At 37.5% G+C, this 15,530-nt stretch overlaps 1 protein-coding gene across 4 annotated transcripts in view; it reads right to left on the reverse strand.

Annotated features, from left to right (window-relative positions):
* The window catches only part of USP28 (ubiquitin specific peptidase 28), a 74,606-nt gene that overhangs the window by 31,135 nt on the left and 27,941 nt on the right, over positions 1-15,530 (reverse strand). For 3 of the 4 annotated variants that reach the window (XM_090265957.1, XM_090265960.1, XM_090265958.1), the window contains 7 exons: positions 13,655-13,760; positions 12,558-12,717; positions 6,983-7,069; positions 6,150-6,287; positions 5,179-5,252; positions 3,555-3,631; positions 1,639-1,787 (listed from right to left, as the gene is read on the reverse strand). In XM_090265957.1, coding sequence (XP_090122083.1) covers positions 1,639-1,787; positions 3,555-3,631; positions 5,179-5,252; positions 6,150-6,287; positions 6,983-7,069; positions 12,558-12,717; positions 13,655-13,760 — 791 coding nt within the window. Of the gene's footprint in view, positions 1-1,278; positions 1,324-1,638; positions 1,788-3,554; positions 3,632-5,178; positions 5,253-6,149; positions 6,288-6,982; positions 7,070-12,557; positions 12,718-13,654; positions 13,761-15,530 lie in introns of those variants that run through there. The other variant, XM_090265961.1, reaches the window with a different exon arrangement.

Here is a 15,530-nt window from a genome sequence, read left to right on the forward strand (position 1 = left end):
TATAGAATTTATATTCAAGGCAAACTCATACTAGAGTTTTTGTTTAACCTCAAACTCTAAAGGAAATGACCACTTAGAATCATGCCCTCACTGCAAATATGGTTAAACATTCCTCAATACTCAAACTTAACTATCACCCTCAAAAATAACCACCCTTAAATATGTGAACTGCACCAAGCACCTATAACTCATTCATTAAGCCATTAGTACTCATAAGAGATTCAAAGCCTGAAGAAAATGGCCAGTCTAACCAAAGAATTAGAAATTATGATCTAAGTAGCATATAAGGAGACAACTATTTCCATGAATCAGCTGAAAAGACTAATATGTGTACAGATATTATATACAATTTATTTATAGTCTATTAACCATAATTTGAATTCTCTTTATGTCTAATAAATTTGAAATAGACTCATGATTATATGAGTTCTCAAGTTTCTGAGAAAATCTCTCAATTTCAACAACTTACAGACTTACTTCTAAGGGACCCTGACAAATGAACCTTCAGTGTTACCTTGAGTTTCAAGAAAAGAAAGCCCTGACTATAAAAAGATTTCAATTGTCACTGATCATAGATGAGGAGAAGTGAAATCAGGAAAGGCATTTCTGTTCAATTCACCTGTATGCCAGAGGTCTTTATGAACAGCTTTAAAATGTCCCCTTTACCAAAGGTACAAACAGCTATATTGCTGTTTGTCGGCACAAGGTGAACCCAGATGGCCTATCTCAGGGCTAAATCTAAACAAGCATGATGACTATATATATATATATATATATATATATTTTTTTTTTTTTTTTTTTTTAAGAGTTCCCATCCTGAATAAAGGTCTCCAGAGGGCTCAGTAGCTAAAATATTCCTCCTCCCCCCCGTTTTATAAGTACATTCATCAGTTCCTCACAGCTCCTGCCAATCAGAAATTAGTACACATTAGGCTCCTTATTTTAATTCAAGAATGCTTTTCTTTCTCCTATAGTAATTATTGAGTTGGACTCATCATATAAGCTGCAATTTTGTCTCGGAATGTATGATGGAAAGAGAGTAATCCAATAAGCATGGTATTGACAATAATGCTGCAAAAGCAACTCACTAATTCTTAACCCAGCTGGAATTTTGAGAGATTAATTTTTCTTGCTCTTCCTTTAATGTCCCCCTTTCTTTCCAACCCACAAAAATCAGTAAATGAATACAAAATTAAAAAAATATATTTTAAGCACAGGCAGAAGTTACAATTGAAAACAGTAAATACTATAATAGGGAAAATATTCTAAATGGCATACCATAGGAGTTAATCACTGTACTTTTACCCTCCGAAAATATGGAGGCAGTGGGCTCTCCCTACTCAGGTACAGGTAGGCTTCAACAGAAAGAAAGAAACTTGATCATACTTGAAACATAAGAAGCAGCATACAACCTTTATATGATTAACTCAAATTCCAAATTCATACTTCTAGTAAAGAATTTATTTGTCAAATAGTAAGACTTACTAATTATATCAGCTCATGAGAGACTTTAGACTAGTTTAGGTTCTGTTAACTGTAAAGTTATTTGATATATGATGGGAAAACGGCTGGCCAAAAACCTCAGTCCTACATAACTGGCTTTGCCATTGGCATACCAAATAAAAATGTCCAACTCACCTCTTGTCCATACTTCACTGAATGATCGGAAGGAAGCAGCTCAATGTCACCCTCCACCATGGCCCCTTCCAAACATTCGTCTAAGTTGTGATAACCATTTACCTGAAGCGGATATTGGCCGAAGGTCTCATTGTTACAAAAGGGCTTCCCTAGACAAAGAAAGATTGCTTTTTAAAAGACATCACTATGATAGCACTATCTAAAGCCTTTTTTCTGGTACCACAGAGACACTATTTTCTTAACTCAGCAACATTCTGAGAATTGATGTGAAGTGCACTTAAGCCTGTATGGCAACCTCTCCCAACCAGTGAATCTAGGCACTGATCATTAATACCTGTTAACATTGCAAAAAGAAAGGCAACCAGTCATTAAATGCCTCCTGATTAATACTATCCCACTACCTGTGAATCTGTCATGCCTAAAAAAGCCTTACCTGAACCCAGTCAAATTCTAGATCTAACCACTAATTTATAAAAAGAGGAGGACAGATGAACATGTTAAACCGCATCACAGGTATGCAAGCAGCAAAATTTCAGAATGTGGGGAATACAAATACTACAGAACAAACAACCCAGTGTCTCTTTTAAAATAATTCAAGGAAAAAGGATTAAGGAGGGAGAGTACAGATTTTGAAAAGATGCTTAAAAAACATATCAACCAATCATAAACGATCCACATTTGAATCCTAATAAAAAGACAATGTACCCTGGCCGTTGTGGCTCAATTGGTTGGAGCGTTGTTCCGTACACCAAAAGGTTGCAGGTTCAATTCCCGGTCAAGGCACACACATACGGAAGGCAACTGGTCAATGTTTCTCTCTCACATCAGTGTTTCTCTCTTTCTCTCTCTGTCTCTCTCCCTCCCTTTCTCTAAAAGCAATAAAAAAAATGTCCTCAGGCGAGGAGAAAGAAAGAAAGAAAGAAGGAAGGAAGGAAGGAAGGAAGGAAGGAAGGAAGGAAGGAAGGAAGGAAGGAAGAAAGAAAGAAAGAAAGAAAGAAAGAAAGAAAGAAAGAAAGAAGAGAGAGAGAGAGAGAGAGAGAGAGAGAGTACTCACAGTCTTCCTCCATATATAATTATATAACAAATTAACAATTTGAACACTGACTAGATGTTTGATATAAGAAATGCTATTTTCTCACTGGCTGGTATGGCTTATGAATCAAAAGGTTGCCAGTTGGACTCCCAGTCAGGGCACATGCCTGGGTTATGCGCCAGGTCCCTGATCGGGGGCGTACAAGAGGCAACTGAGAAATGTTTCTCTGCACATCAATGTTTCTCTCCCTCTCTGCCTTCCTCCCTTCCTCTCTCTCTAAGAATAAATAATTTTTTTTTAAATGCTATTTTCTTTGGAATGATAGTGATTACTTGAAAAAGAATGTCAGAGGGATAAGAGTAGACAGGGGTTACATGGGGAATGATTGGCCATGGGCTAATGGTTGCTGAGTTAATGGAGGTTTTTATACTAGTCTATTTGTATATGCTCAAAATTTTCCAGTTGGAAAAAATAACAACCTCATGTGTCCAAGATGCAGCTTTGTTAGCAGACAAACATTTTGGCAGTTTAACACAATAAAACCTTTTGAGATTAGATTCTAAATTGGGGGAAAAAAAAAAGAAAAATTGAGTTATATCACTGTGTGTCTTAAATTAATTCTAGATGTGGGTAATGCAAATGCCATACAATTTAATACAACAACTGAGATAATAATCAGATCCATCTTATAGGTGAAGAGCTCAAGGATCCAAAAGCTTATATAATTTGTCTACGATTACACAGATACTAAGAAGCAGAACCAACATTCAGACCTGTATTTGTCAGATTCTCAAGCCTTTTCATTACACTGCTTTCCCAAATGGACACAGTAATACAGATTTGGTCACAGGACTAGCATTAACATTTAGAGCAGAGAATTTACCTTCACGAACCCCTTCAGTGAGGAAAGTACCATAGAATAGCCGCACCATTGGATTTTCAGATTTGTTCCTGGGATTGCTGCTTTAAAAAAAAGAAGACAACTCGTATCATTTGAATCAGATAAGCACTACATTAAAGCCAACCATCATTCAACAGCAAAAACAGTACACGTTCATTAAACTCCAAAGAGTCAGGTATGGTCTAAAATAAGTAATGGATTATTTCAGTTCAAATATTCACTAAGAAGTATATGCTAAAATCTAAAAACACAAAAGACAATAAGACATGATTCCTGGCCTTAAGGAGCTGGAAGTCTAATATATGTATTTGTATACATTCTCTATATCTCTCTCTCTCCAAAGTATACAAGGTATAGTAGTACATAAATAAGAATGAACCCTCTGTGTAGTTCAGCAAACACATAGAAAAAAGTTTTCCCACTGGCATTAATAGTGGAATGAAAATACAGCTGACCCTTGAATAATGAGGTTAGAGGCAAAGTTGAAAATCTATGTATATTGCCCTGTCTGGTGTGGCTCAGTGGGTTGGGCATCGTCTCATAAACCACAAGGTCACTGGTTCGACATCCGGTTAGAGCATATGCCTGGGCCAGGTCTCTGGCTGGGGAAGTGTGAAATTAATATTTCTCTTGCACATTAATGTTTCTCTCCTTTCTCCCTCCCTCCCCCTCTCTAAAAATAAATAAATAAATCTTTAAAGAAATCATGTATAACTTTTGACTCCCCCAAAACTTAACTACTAATAACCTATGCTGACCTGAAGCCTTAACAATAACATAAAACATTTGATTAGCACATATTTTGCATGTTATGTATTATATACTGTATTCTTACAATAAAGTAAGCTAGATAAAATATTAAGAAAATCATAAAAGAAAATACATACATATATTTTCCACATTCATGACATATCCAAGTTTTCCTTAATATACCTAGGCTATGTGTTTCATCTGCAAGTTTTTTCAAACTGTCTCAAATCTCCAAAAACTTTTCTAGTATATTCATTGAAAAAAATTTATGTATATATGTACCTGCACAGTTCAAATCCGTGTTGTTCTAGGGTCAACTGTAGTTTGTATCTATAAGCCCACCTTAAATAATTATTAACTATTCGCAAAGCTGTTTCACCATATACATTTCTTCTATACAGAGTTATAGCAATTTAGAAAATGAATTTATCAGCAGCTGTATTGGGTGAGGGATACTTGTATCTTTGCCCTGAATTTCAATTCTTTCAATGACTGATATGACTAAAAGCTATTCGCTAACAGTCTACATAGATTTCAAAAGTTGTCTTACATTAAACTTAATGTATCCATATTAGACCACTATGTTCACATCCATAGCACAAGCTATGGCTTTAACAAAGTTAATAGTTATGGCCCTTTTAGTAAAAATCAATGCGGGTAACACAATTACTGATATCCTCAAAGAGAAAAACCAAAGGCAATGGGGCTACACAATGACAAATAGCTGAGTGGTTACCCCATGAAGTTTGATAAAAACCAGCAATTTCTACTTAAGATGAGAATCCTCCCCCTTATCATAATTCTCATTGGACCACTGCGCATAGGAAGGATGTACAAACAAATCCTTGACACTCACTTAGCATTAACAGCTAGCTGGAATGCATCCTCTAGCCAGTCCAGGAGCTTGTGTGTGAATTCACTCACGTCTTGCTATAAGAGAGGTAATAAATTGCATAAGAGTTAAGACTCAACACTATATTTAAGGAAACAAACATTTGCTCTTATCCCACGAATGACTAAGATTCTTTTACCATGAAAGGATTTCTATTTTAAGGCCAGATAACCATGCAGATACAAGGAATACTGGAACCCAACTACTACAGATAAAACAGAAAGCATGTTAGGCAGCCTATAAATTGTGGCTAGTAGGACATTAGAATTCTGCCACTTCCAGCCACAAATTCTTGTAACAAACTAAGAAAATCTTCTAGTTAGGCCTTAAAAAAAAACAAAAACAAAAAAGGTCCAAAGAACACACTGCAGTCCTCTAGAATTTACCTGAGATCTGAATAGACAGGAAACTTGTGACCTTTACAGAGAAAAAATTTTAATTTTATGAGAAAGAAGCTGCTCTAATAGTGAGAGCTTTGTTTTTTAATAGGAGGCAGGGTAAAGGAAGTATTAACATTTAGAAGAGTGCTAAGAAAAGCTGCCGAACTCAGGTGTAGATAGTTGGATAGGTAAGATTTCTATCTGCGCCATCCCCAGACAAAGGTGCAGATAAAGGACTTTACTTTTCTCAGTGACCCTTTGCTAGGATTCACTGAGATGTTTTCCAGACTCCTACTTCAACAGCCTCTGTATAATCCTATTCCTTCTACTACTATTTTTTTAGAACTACCAGCCTCCCCCACACCACACACACACACTCATTCTTTCCCCTTCCCCACCTCTTTCTCAGACACTATAAAGGGAAAAGGCAGGCAGCCATAGGCCTGCTTAGTCATGTTCACAGTTTATTACACAGTTAAAATAAAGCAACATTACCATATGATTTCAAATGCCACAAAATTTGAGGGAAAACACGCAAAAAACAGGCTTTTGTACCTGCTGTTCCTCAGGTGATCGGAATGCTCCCTTTAAGAGATCCAGGGCTGCTGAAGGGTCTACATATTTGCGATTTGATCCCATCATCAGAGCAAACAAATACTGAAGCTCTTGCATAAACATGATATTTCTCTTTTCCTGTAGAAAACACAGCAATGTATACTCTTACAATCTTTTACTTGGAAAATTAGCACATATAAAGAGAAAAGCTGTCGGTGATCATTCCGTAATTTATATTTACATATCATAGGTACTCTGGGTAAGGTCTCTGTTGGGGATTACCCTAAACTGAAAAAACTGTCTATGTAGAAACAAGAGAGATGACAGTGTCAGAAAAGCAAACATGTTTGTTTTCTGAAGCTGCTATCCTCCCTCCTGTTAGGAAAATCTGTCACCCAGGTGAAATCCTGGGAAGGGTTAGATCACTGGCAAGAGGCTTCATCCTTTGGCAAGAAACTACTAAAGCCTCTGCTAAGAAGGTTCTGACGTCCAGCATCAGGTCACCCCTTCTGCATCACTAAGTTTGAGTGGTTATGAATCACTGATGAGGGCCAAAGGCAGAACAAGGATTTCTGCATCTCCCAAATGCTGAGGGTGGCAGGGTGACCCATTACTTTGTTGGAGCTATTTTTCTAATTTTATTCCTACTTAACTTTACATTTGTGCAAATCCTTATTTATTGTCACAAAGAAGGAAAAAAAAAATATTTGGAAGTGAAAACAACATTAACACAGGCCAAAAAGCATCACAGTTATCAGTTTTAGCCAAAAAATTAAAAGCTTTTGGGATGAAAGGGTCTAAACAACAATGAAGATTCCTCAACAGCAACTTACTGTGTGACTTGGACAATTTTCAAGTACATTCTGTGGCAGACTATAGCTAAGAACAAGTCTTCGAAATTCAGGCAGTTGAAAGAGAGACTGAAATAAAGAAAGAAATGAATTCATAGCCTTTCTTCAAAATAACTGCAGCAAAAAAAAAAAAATACTTCTTTTACCTTAAAAGTACATATAACTGTCAACATAGTAATTTCCACGTCTATTATGTCAAAGAAAATAATAATGGTTATGCATAAAAATTGAGCTGAAAGAATATTAATCCCTTTAGGAACAACCTAAAAACCACCTAATGACTGATGGCTAAGAGGAATAGATTAAATAACCTATAGCACATTTATACAATAGACTCCTATGTAGTCATTAAAATAATTTTGTAGAAAAAATGTTTTCATAAAATAGACTGCTGAAAATGAATGATCAAGAGAAACATGAATCAACATGGATAAATCTGATATATATTCTTCTTTGTTTGAAAAAAGTTACAGAAAAATAGAGTATACTGTTTATATTAAGTATAATTATATATAAAACCATATTATATGTTGTTTAGGATTCATACATATATGGTTATATCTGAGGGAAAGGGCAAATATGACTGGGGATGGGAACAAGGATTCAATAGTACAGAGATTTATAACATTTATTTCTGAAGCTGGGTAGTGAATGTAGAGAGAAGCATTCTTTTAATTGTTTTGTAAATCATACATTTTTCTACTATGAATATCTTTTGAAAGATATGTTTTTCAAATTCCTCATATGACTATAACTCCTCACCACAAAATGAAAGTCCCTGCAGCATGCATACTGGAACCCTTTCTTTCTTTTTCTTTTTTTTTGCCAAATGTTTCACTTCTAAATGTAGACACAGATCCTATATACTGAGTTTTACAAAAAAAAACAAAGCATGTCTTTCAACATGCTTCCAAACAGTGTTCAATGGAATGTGGTAAATGAGCAAGTTAACATAATTCAATCGCTTTGACCTAAAAAGACTTACTGCTTAAGTACATAGTACAACAGAACTTGAGAAAAGCTAAAAATTGTTTAACAGCTTTTAGTTTACTCAATTTAGTTATTACATCTTAGATGAATATTTGTGTTCAAAAATACTGAACATTAAGTCTTTAAAACAATCCTGATTTCCACTTAAAGCATAAGTCACAAGCTGGTTTTGCAAAACTTAAGTTTTGTGGGTTTTAGGTTTTTTTAAAAATAATGTTGACCAAGAGTCAATGTTAAGGATCAGTTACATTGCCCATCCACCACTCATGCTGGACATGCTAGACATCCCTCCCTTTCCATTCGCTCCCACAGATGCACAGCTTCCACTCCCGTTGTAGCTGCTGTGTTCACTGCTCCTTGGCTGCCTAAGCAGCATCCTGGGTAAACAACAGACCTCTGACTTCCCTCACTCAATCACAAGGCCTAGTGGCATTCAATCACTCGGGTGAGTGTATGACTAGACTGGGAATATCAGCTCACTGTCTTCTTCCACCTCCACTGTCTACCTAACAGATCTCCATCCCTCCCAGTTTTACTCCTACTCTGCTTAGCACCCTGTAATATTTTCTAGGACTTCAGTTCTACCATGAGAAAAATGGCTTCACATTTTCAGTCACGTCACTCTACCTTTTCACCTTCACCAAAATCAAGCTTTCCCAAAAAATACTATTGTTCTTAAAAACCACCAAAGGGTACCCCCATTTCCCAATCCAGTATCTATATGATCCTCCAACATCTGCTTCTTCTATATTCTCTGTGTCACTTAATTACATCCTCCTTTCCAGTTAATCAAAGTTTAGAAATTCAGTTATCTTTGAATCATTTTCCTTTCTTAACCATCCCCATCTAATAAGGAAGAAAGCCCTTGAACTCAGCATCTGGGGTGCTATATATAACCACCTCCTCCCTATCAACTACTCTAATCAAACTCCCATCACTGCTTACTAGATCACTGCACATGGTCACCCTGCTTCCAGGACCCCCCTCCCCCCATACCATTTATTTGCTATGCAGGTTCTTCTATCTTTCTAAAATGACCAAATAAAAGATCCTGACTCAGTGAAGACCATTACCTGATAACAGTTCTTACTATCCCCAGTCCTGCCATCCTTCTAGGTGACTTCAGTCAACATTCAATCATGGGGCATCCTGTCAGCCTTCCTCCAGAATAAATCAAGAATCCAGCCTCTTCTCTGCTTCCATGGCTACCAGCCGGATCCAGGCCACCATCACCTCCCATGTGGATGAGACTGCAGTACCCTCCATAATAGGTCTCTCCACTTGTACCTTTGCCCAGAGTAGCCAGAGTGAGCCTTTTAAAACTCTGGTCAGAGTTCATCACTCCTCTGCTCAGAACCCTCAGTGACTCCCCATCTTATTCAGAATAAAAGACGTTACCTTTCCAATTTCATCTCCAATGACTCTTCCCTCTGCTCCTAGCATTCCTGCCACTTGGGACTCCAGGACATCCTATGCACGCACCAACCCCATGAATGCACTCCCATTTTAAGGTGCTGCTCCGTGGTTTCCCCTACTTGGAATATTCTTCCTTCATAGATGCCTGGCTCACTCCCTGGCCTCCTGCATAGCTGGCATTTGTTCCCGCCTCATCTCCTCAGCCTAATGTCATGGTTTACATTGCAACCTGCTCCTGTCTCTCCTGCAGCAAGTGAAATCTCCCTTATCCTGCTCTTTTTTTCTATCACACTGATCACAGCCTAATATATTATATAAATTTATTTAAATTTTAATTCCATAAAGGCAAGGTTCTATCATGGTTTTGTTCACTCCTGGATCTCAGGGACCTAGAACAGTTCTAAAGACACAGTAGTTGTTCCACTAGTATTTGTTGCGAGAACACATGTTCATCCCTTCAGCCCAGGGACACTGTCTTCCTGAGCATCCTCTCTCTTGTGACATATTCCTCCATTCTGTCTCTAAACCCACACCCAAGGCCACACCAAGGATATGTCAATACCTGGATAGCTGCCAATTCTCAGATCACAAATTCAGAAAATCCCACTTTTGAACCATAACCTGTCTTCTGGCTCATTTGTTCAACAACCCACAGGACATATGTCCCTTGATTTCATCAGGGACCCAAGCAAACTGACCTCATTCCTTTCTCTATCTATTAGTTCCTTCCTGTCTTCATTTTTTCCTCTCTCTAGCATTGATTCCATGATCTATAAATTCATTAAATTCTCAAACTGCCCTTTGCCTTTCATTGTACCCAGCAAGTCCTCCAACCTAAATGAATTTAATTTTCCACTCAAGAGTTTCAGAGTGCTGCTAAAAAGAAGTCCCAATAAAAACAAGACATATTGATATCACCATACATTCAAGGTCAACAACCTTAAGTAGACCTTCACCTTTCTTAACTACCCTATATAAATAGCAGCCCTTCCCTCTATAGCTGAACTCTTTCTGGGCCCCTCTTACCTTATTCATTTGTTTTTATGGGACTTATCACCAACTGATAAGTATTTTATTTACTGTCTTTCCCACTCTTTTCAAAGTAAACTCCATGAGTTTAGTTCACTGCTATTTCCCCAGTGCTAAAACAATGCCAGGCACATGAACACATGGATTTTATGCATGGAAAGAGAGGATACCATTTTTGGCTGAGTCAAGTACAATGATGGAGAAGACTCCAGGGGTAGGATCAAGCACTGCCTCCTGGCCATGTTAGGTGTAAGATGCCTCGAGATAATTCTAGAGGCAACTCTTTCTCTAGGGGACCTTCATCTATCCCCTTGGCTTTATCACCACCCATGCTACCAATTCCTAGAACTGTATCTGCAGCCCAGATCTTTTTACTTAACTATGGATTATTTATATATATATTTCACTCACTACAAGATACCTCCATGTGGCACCTCAAACTAAGCATGTATACAACTGAACTAATCCCTGAGGCCTGCCTCACAAGAATCCATGTTTTGAGTTGCTGGATTGCCAGGAGGTGGGCCATGTGACTGGGTTTTGGACTAGAGGCCATGACCACCTTGCAAACCCTCATGGCTCCATTCTGTTGGAAAGCAGGTGGTTCCAGGATTGTGATGGTAGCACACACTAGGGTGATGGGCACATCTGAGCACACAGCAGCAGCTGTTTGGGGAATGCTTATTGGCTAGCTTTTCAAATGGAGCTAGAAGGTCCTAGGGGGCTGCTCTGTGGCATCTTGCTGGGTTTAGTTAAAAATGGAAGCCCACTGATAAGTTAACCCTAAAAGTCACTTGGCAAAGTACGCCTAGATTGTCAAACAGAAGTATGAAGGGGGCAGAGAAGTCCCTATCTTTTATGAGGTTTCAGTGGTAGACTCAGGAAACCCAGTCACATCATCAAGAGAAAAACTCAGCTGTCTAGCTGGGAAGCTCAGTGAAAACAGGAGCAGGCAAGGCCATCCACCTGCACAGACAGCAGCCCAGGTGATGTATGTTCATACCACTGCAGTAAGAGGAAGATGGGGCCAAGTTGGGGCCAAGTCTACCCCACTTCTCATAGGAAGGACTCCAAGGCCATGATGGGGCCACAAGTAAAACCAGCCCTGGAGTGTCACCTGACTTCCCACGTCTTCTTCAACAGCCAGGCTTTGGTCTCTTAACCCCTCTGTATCACACAGTATGTGGCACATCTTCTTTTACCCACTCAGTTTGCTCATTCACTCATTCATTCGTCTGTTCAAGAGCCCCTGAGAGGTGAATTACATACTGGCTCTGCTCCATGGAACCAACCATCTAAAATGTGATTTTTTTAAATTATTAATTTTTTTTTTTTTTTTTTTTTTTTTTAGTATTTAGAAGTATATTTAATGAAAAAAAGCATTATACTTGGATTCAGAGAAGATGAAAAATTAAAATGAAGACTCTGGACTGGAGTACCTTAAACGTTCCTCTCTCATCCATAGTCCATAATTCTTTAAGTGACTACCTATCTTATTTTTCTCACATATCTTGGCTCTGCCACCTAATACATATTATTAGAGGGAAGAAAAAAAAAAAAGGACTAAACTGAAATACTATTCTTAACACACACCTAAATTAGCCCTCCTGAAGTGTCAGATGGCATTATCAGCCACCTGGTTATTCAAGCTAGAAACCTAGTTAGGTTTTCTCAGCAACCTCCGGCATAGATCCTGAATCTAATCACTTCACAAATCCTGTAGATCTGATCTCCTAAATGCCTCTTGGATGCTTTTACTTATCCTCCTCCATAGTTTATGCCACTTGCCACTTCTCATTCCAACCAGCTTCCCCAAAACCAATTTCTCCTCATTAACTCTTGCTCTGCTATAACACAATATTCACTAACTGCTGATCAAAAACACCTATTCAACATATTTACAACCACAGAAGATTTTGTTTTTAGTATTGCCCAAATTAGACAACAAAGCATATGAATCCCAAAACATAAGAAAACAGCCAAACACAATAATGCCATGGGGAAAACTCCCCATTTTATATATGTGTTTCCATATTTTAAAAGCTATATTCTCACATTTCAGTTTAATAAATTACAATATCGTTTCCAGAAGACACAGTTGTCTCTTTTAAAAAAATCGTACCTGAATAACAGCACTAAACCAACATGTATTGCCAACATTTTTCAGCCCAACTGGCCAACCATCAACTCGCCTCCAGTCATTGGGATTGGGATTTTCTCCCCAGATTTCACAGCGTTTTCTCTTGGAGCGTTTAGTTTCTGCAGAGGTTGCCTCGTGCATCCTATATTGTGCCAACATACCACACAGCAAAAAAGGAAAGAGTTAAAGAACAGTATCCTACATGGAGGATGTTGATAACCTTTCATAGGCAGTTCAAAAATGCCAAATAAATTATTTACTGGGTAATCACTGGCTATATAGTAATTACAAGTTTATAAAAAAAAGTGAAAAGTAAGGTTTAAACAGAGATGTTAATCCTTCCATAACAGAGATTACTACTAATAAGGTCCTTGATGGAACTGAGTTAAGACTCAAAACTATTCATGGCTATCATATTAAAAGCTTTAGATTTCAGTAACAGTGCCTTATCTCAGATCATTGTCATTGAAAGAGGCAAGACAGGCACCTTGCTAAAAATAAGAGCCTGCAAACTGTCTAGTACACTAACCCTGACCCTGTGTTTCCCTGAAAGAAACAACTCAACACTATGAAGAAATAAACACATCTGGAAACAGACAGGCCACCATGGAACTGGATATTTGTGGACAACTCCAAACAATCACCAAATTAGTACCAATTCAAATAATATATTCCCTGTTCACTTCTGAGACAAGGTAGTTGAGTCCTAATTTCACTTTCAAATAGTCAGTATAACCCTCAAAGTTTACAAAGGCTCAAAGTTTACAAAGGACATACATATTTATTGGATACTTGTACTTGGATGGTTTTTCCCCCCATCAACTAGCAATTATGAACTACAAAAACTGTAGCTTCTACTCAAAGACCGCAGGCTACAATAAGACATGTATCATATTTGGCTTTTTAAAAACTGAACCAGAGGAAGTAAGCTAATGTGAAATTTAAATTTTCTCCTAAAAAATTTCAGTTCAGCTGCAACTAAAAGAGGCTGGCAGAATTGTACTGAATGACACTCAGAGCTATTGCCTCTGACCTACACACTAATGTGGGGAGCAAAGATTATAAATTAAATCAATTACCTGTTAAGATCTCTTCCATCAGCTTGAACTTTGGGGGACTCTAGTAGACTCAAAGCAATGGCAGCCTGAAGATCATCTTTGTTCTCATGAGTAAGGTCTATTACTTCTGTAAGATACATTAAAATTTAATTAGTCCACATGCAGAAAACACTGTCCTTCTGTCTATATTGCAGGAAAAAAAGTAAAACCATTCATAAAACTAGATATACTCAAATTCACACAAATACAAAAAACCTAAATAAAACATCAGAAAACAGAATCCTGCTAATGTACAAAAAAGGATTTATTAAGACCAAGTTGAGTTCACTGTAGGAAACACTGAGTTAATATTAGGTAATAGACCAGTAAAATTTACTGCCTTAACAGTTAAAGGAAAAAATTATAATCTCAACAGATAAAAAGTAGTTGATAACATTCAACCTCTGTTCAAGAATAAAAACTCCAAGCTAACTAGAAGAAGAGAATATTCTTAGGCTGAGAAAGAAAATCCATGAAAAGTCCACAGCAAACTTTATACTTAATGGTGAAATGTCAAACACATTTCCTTTAAAACCAAGACTAAGATAAAGAAGTCTGCTATAAAGGTTTTCATTCACTATAGTTCCTAAAGTTCTGGTCAGGTAATAAGAAAATAAAATTAAAAATAAAAACTTTTAAAATATATGAATTGCGTCACAACTTATATTTAAGTATTTTATCCATCTCGAGTATATTCTGGTGTATGGTGTATGGTGTAAGTTGGTGGTCTACTTTCTTTTTTTTTTTTTTTTTTTTTTTTTTTTTTGCATGTACCTGTCCAGATCTCCCAACACCATTTATTGAGAAGGCTATTTTCACTTCATTTTATGGTCCTGCCCCCTTTGTTAAATATTAGTTGACCATAGAGACTTGAGTTTATTTCTGGGTTTTCTATCTGTTTTTATGCCAGTACCAGACTGCTTTGATTATAGTGGCCTTGTAATATAGTTTGATATCAGGTATTGTGATTCCTCCTACTTTGTTGTTCTTTTTCAAAATTGCTGAGGCTATTTCAGGGTCCTAGAGGAAAACATATCCAGTAAAATTTCAGATATCCCATGCAGCAATATTTTTGCCAATATAGCTCCTAAGACAAGGGATATAAAGAATAAAACAAATTGGACTATGTCAAATTAAAAATCTTCTGCACAGCTAAAGAAAACATCAGCAAAATAAAAAGGGAACCAACCATATGGGAAAACATATTTGTCAGTGATACTTTAGACAAGGGTTTGACCTCCACACTATATAAAGAACTCTTAGGACTCTACATCAGGAAGATAAACAATCCAATTAAAAATGAGCAAAGGACCTGAACAGACACTTCTCCAGGGAGGACATACAGAGGGCCCATAGGCATATGAAAGGATGCTCAACATCACTAGCCATTAGAGAGACGCAAATTAAAACCACAGTGAGATATCATCTCACACCTGTCAGAATGGCAATCATTAACACATCAACAAACAAGTGCTGGTGAAGAGGTGGAGAAAAGGGAACCCTAGTTCACTGTTGGTGAAAATACAGACTGGCCACTATAGAAAACGGTATGGAATTTCCTCAAAAAACGAAAAATGGAACTGCCTTTTGATCCAGGAATCCCACTGGTGGGATTATACCCTAAGAATCCTGAAACACCAATCAAAAGAATCCATGCACCCCAATGTTCATAGCAGCGTTATTTACAAGAGCCAAGTGCTGGAAACAGCCTAAGTGCCCATCAGTAAATGAGTGGATCAAAAAGCTGTGCTACATTTACACAATGGAATACCACTCAGCAGAAAGAAAGAAGGAATTCCTACCCTTCATGACAGCATGGATGGAACTGGGAGAGTATTATGCTAAGTGAAATAAGCCA

Source organism: Furipterus horrens, unplaced genomic scaffold (assembly GCF_987537825.1).
Source record: "Furipterus horrens unplaced genomic scaffold, mFurHor1.1.pri manual_scaffold_2, whole genome shotgun sequence".
NCBI lineage: Eukaryota > Metazoa > Chordata > Mammalia > Chiroptera > Furipteridae > Furipterus > Furipterus horrens.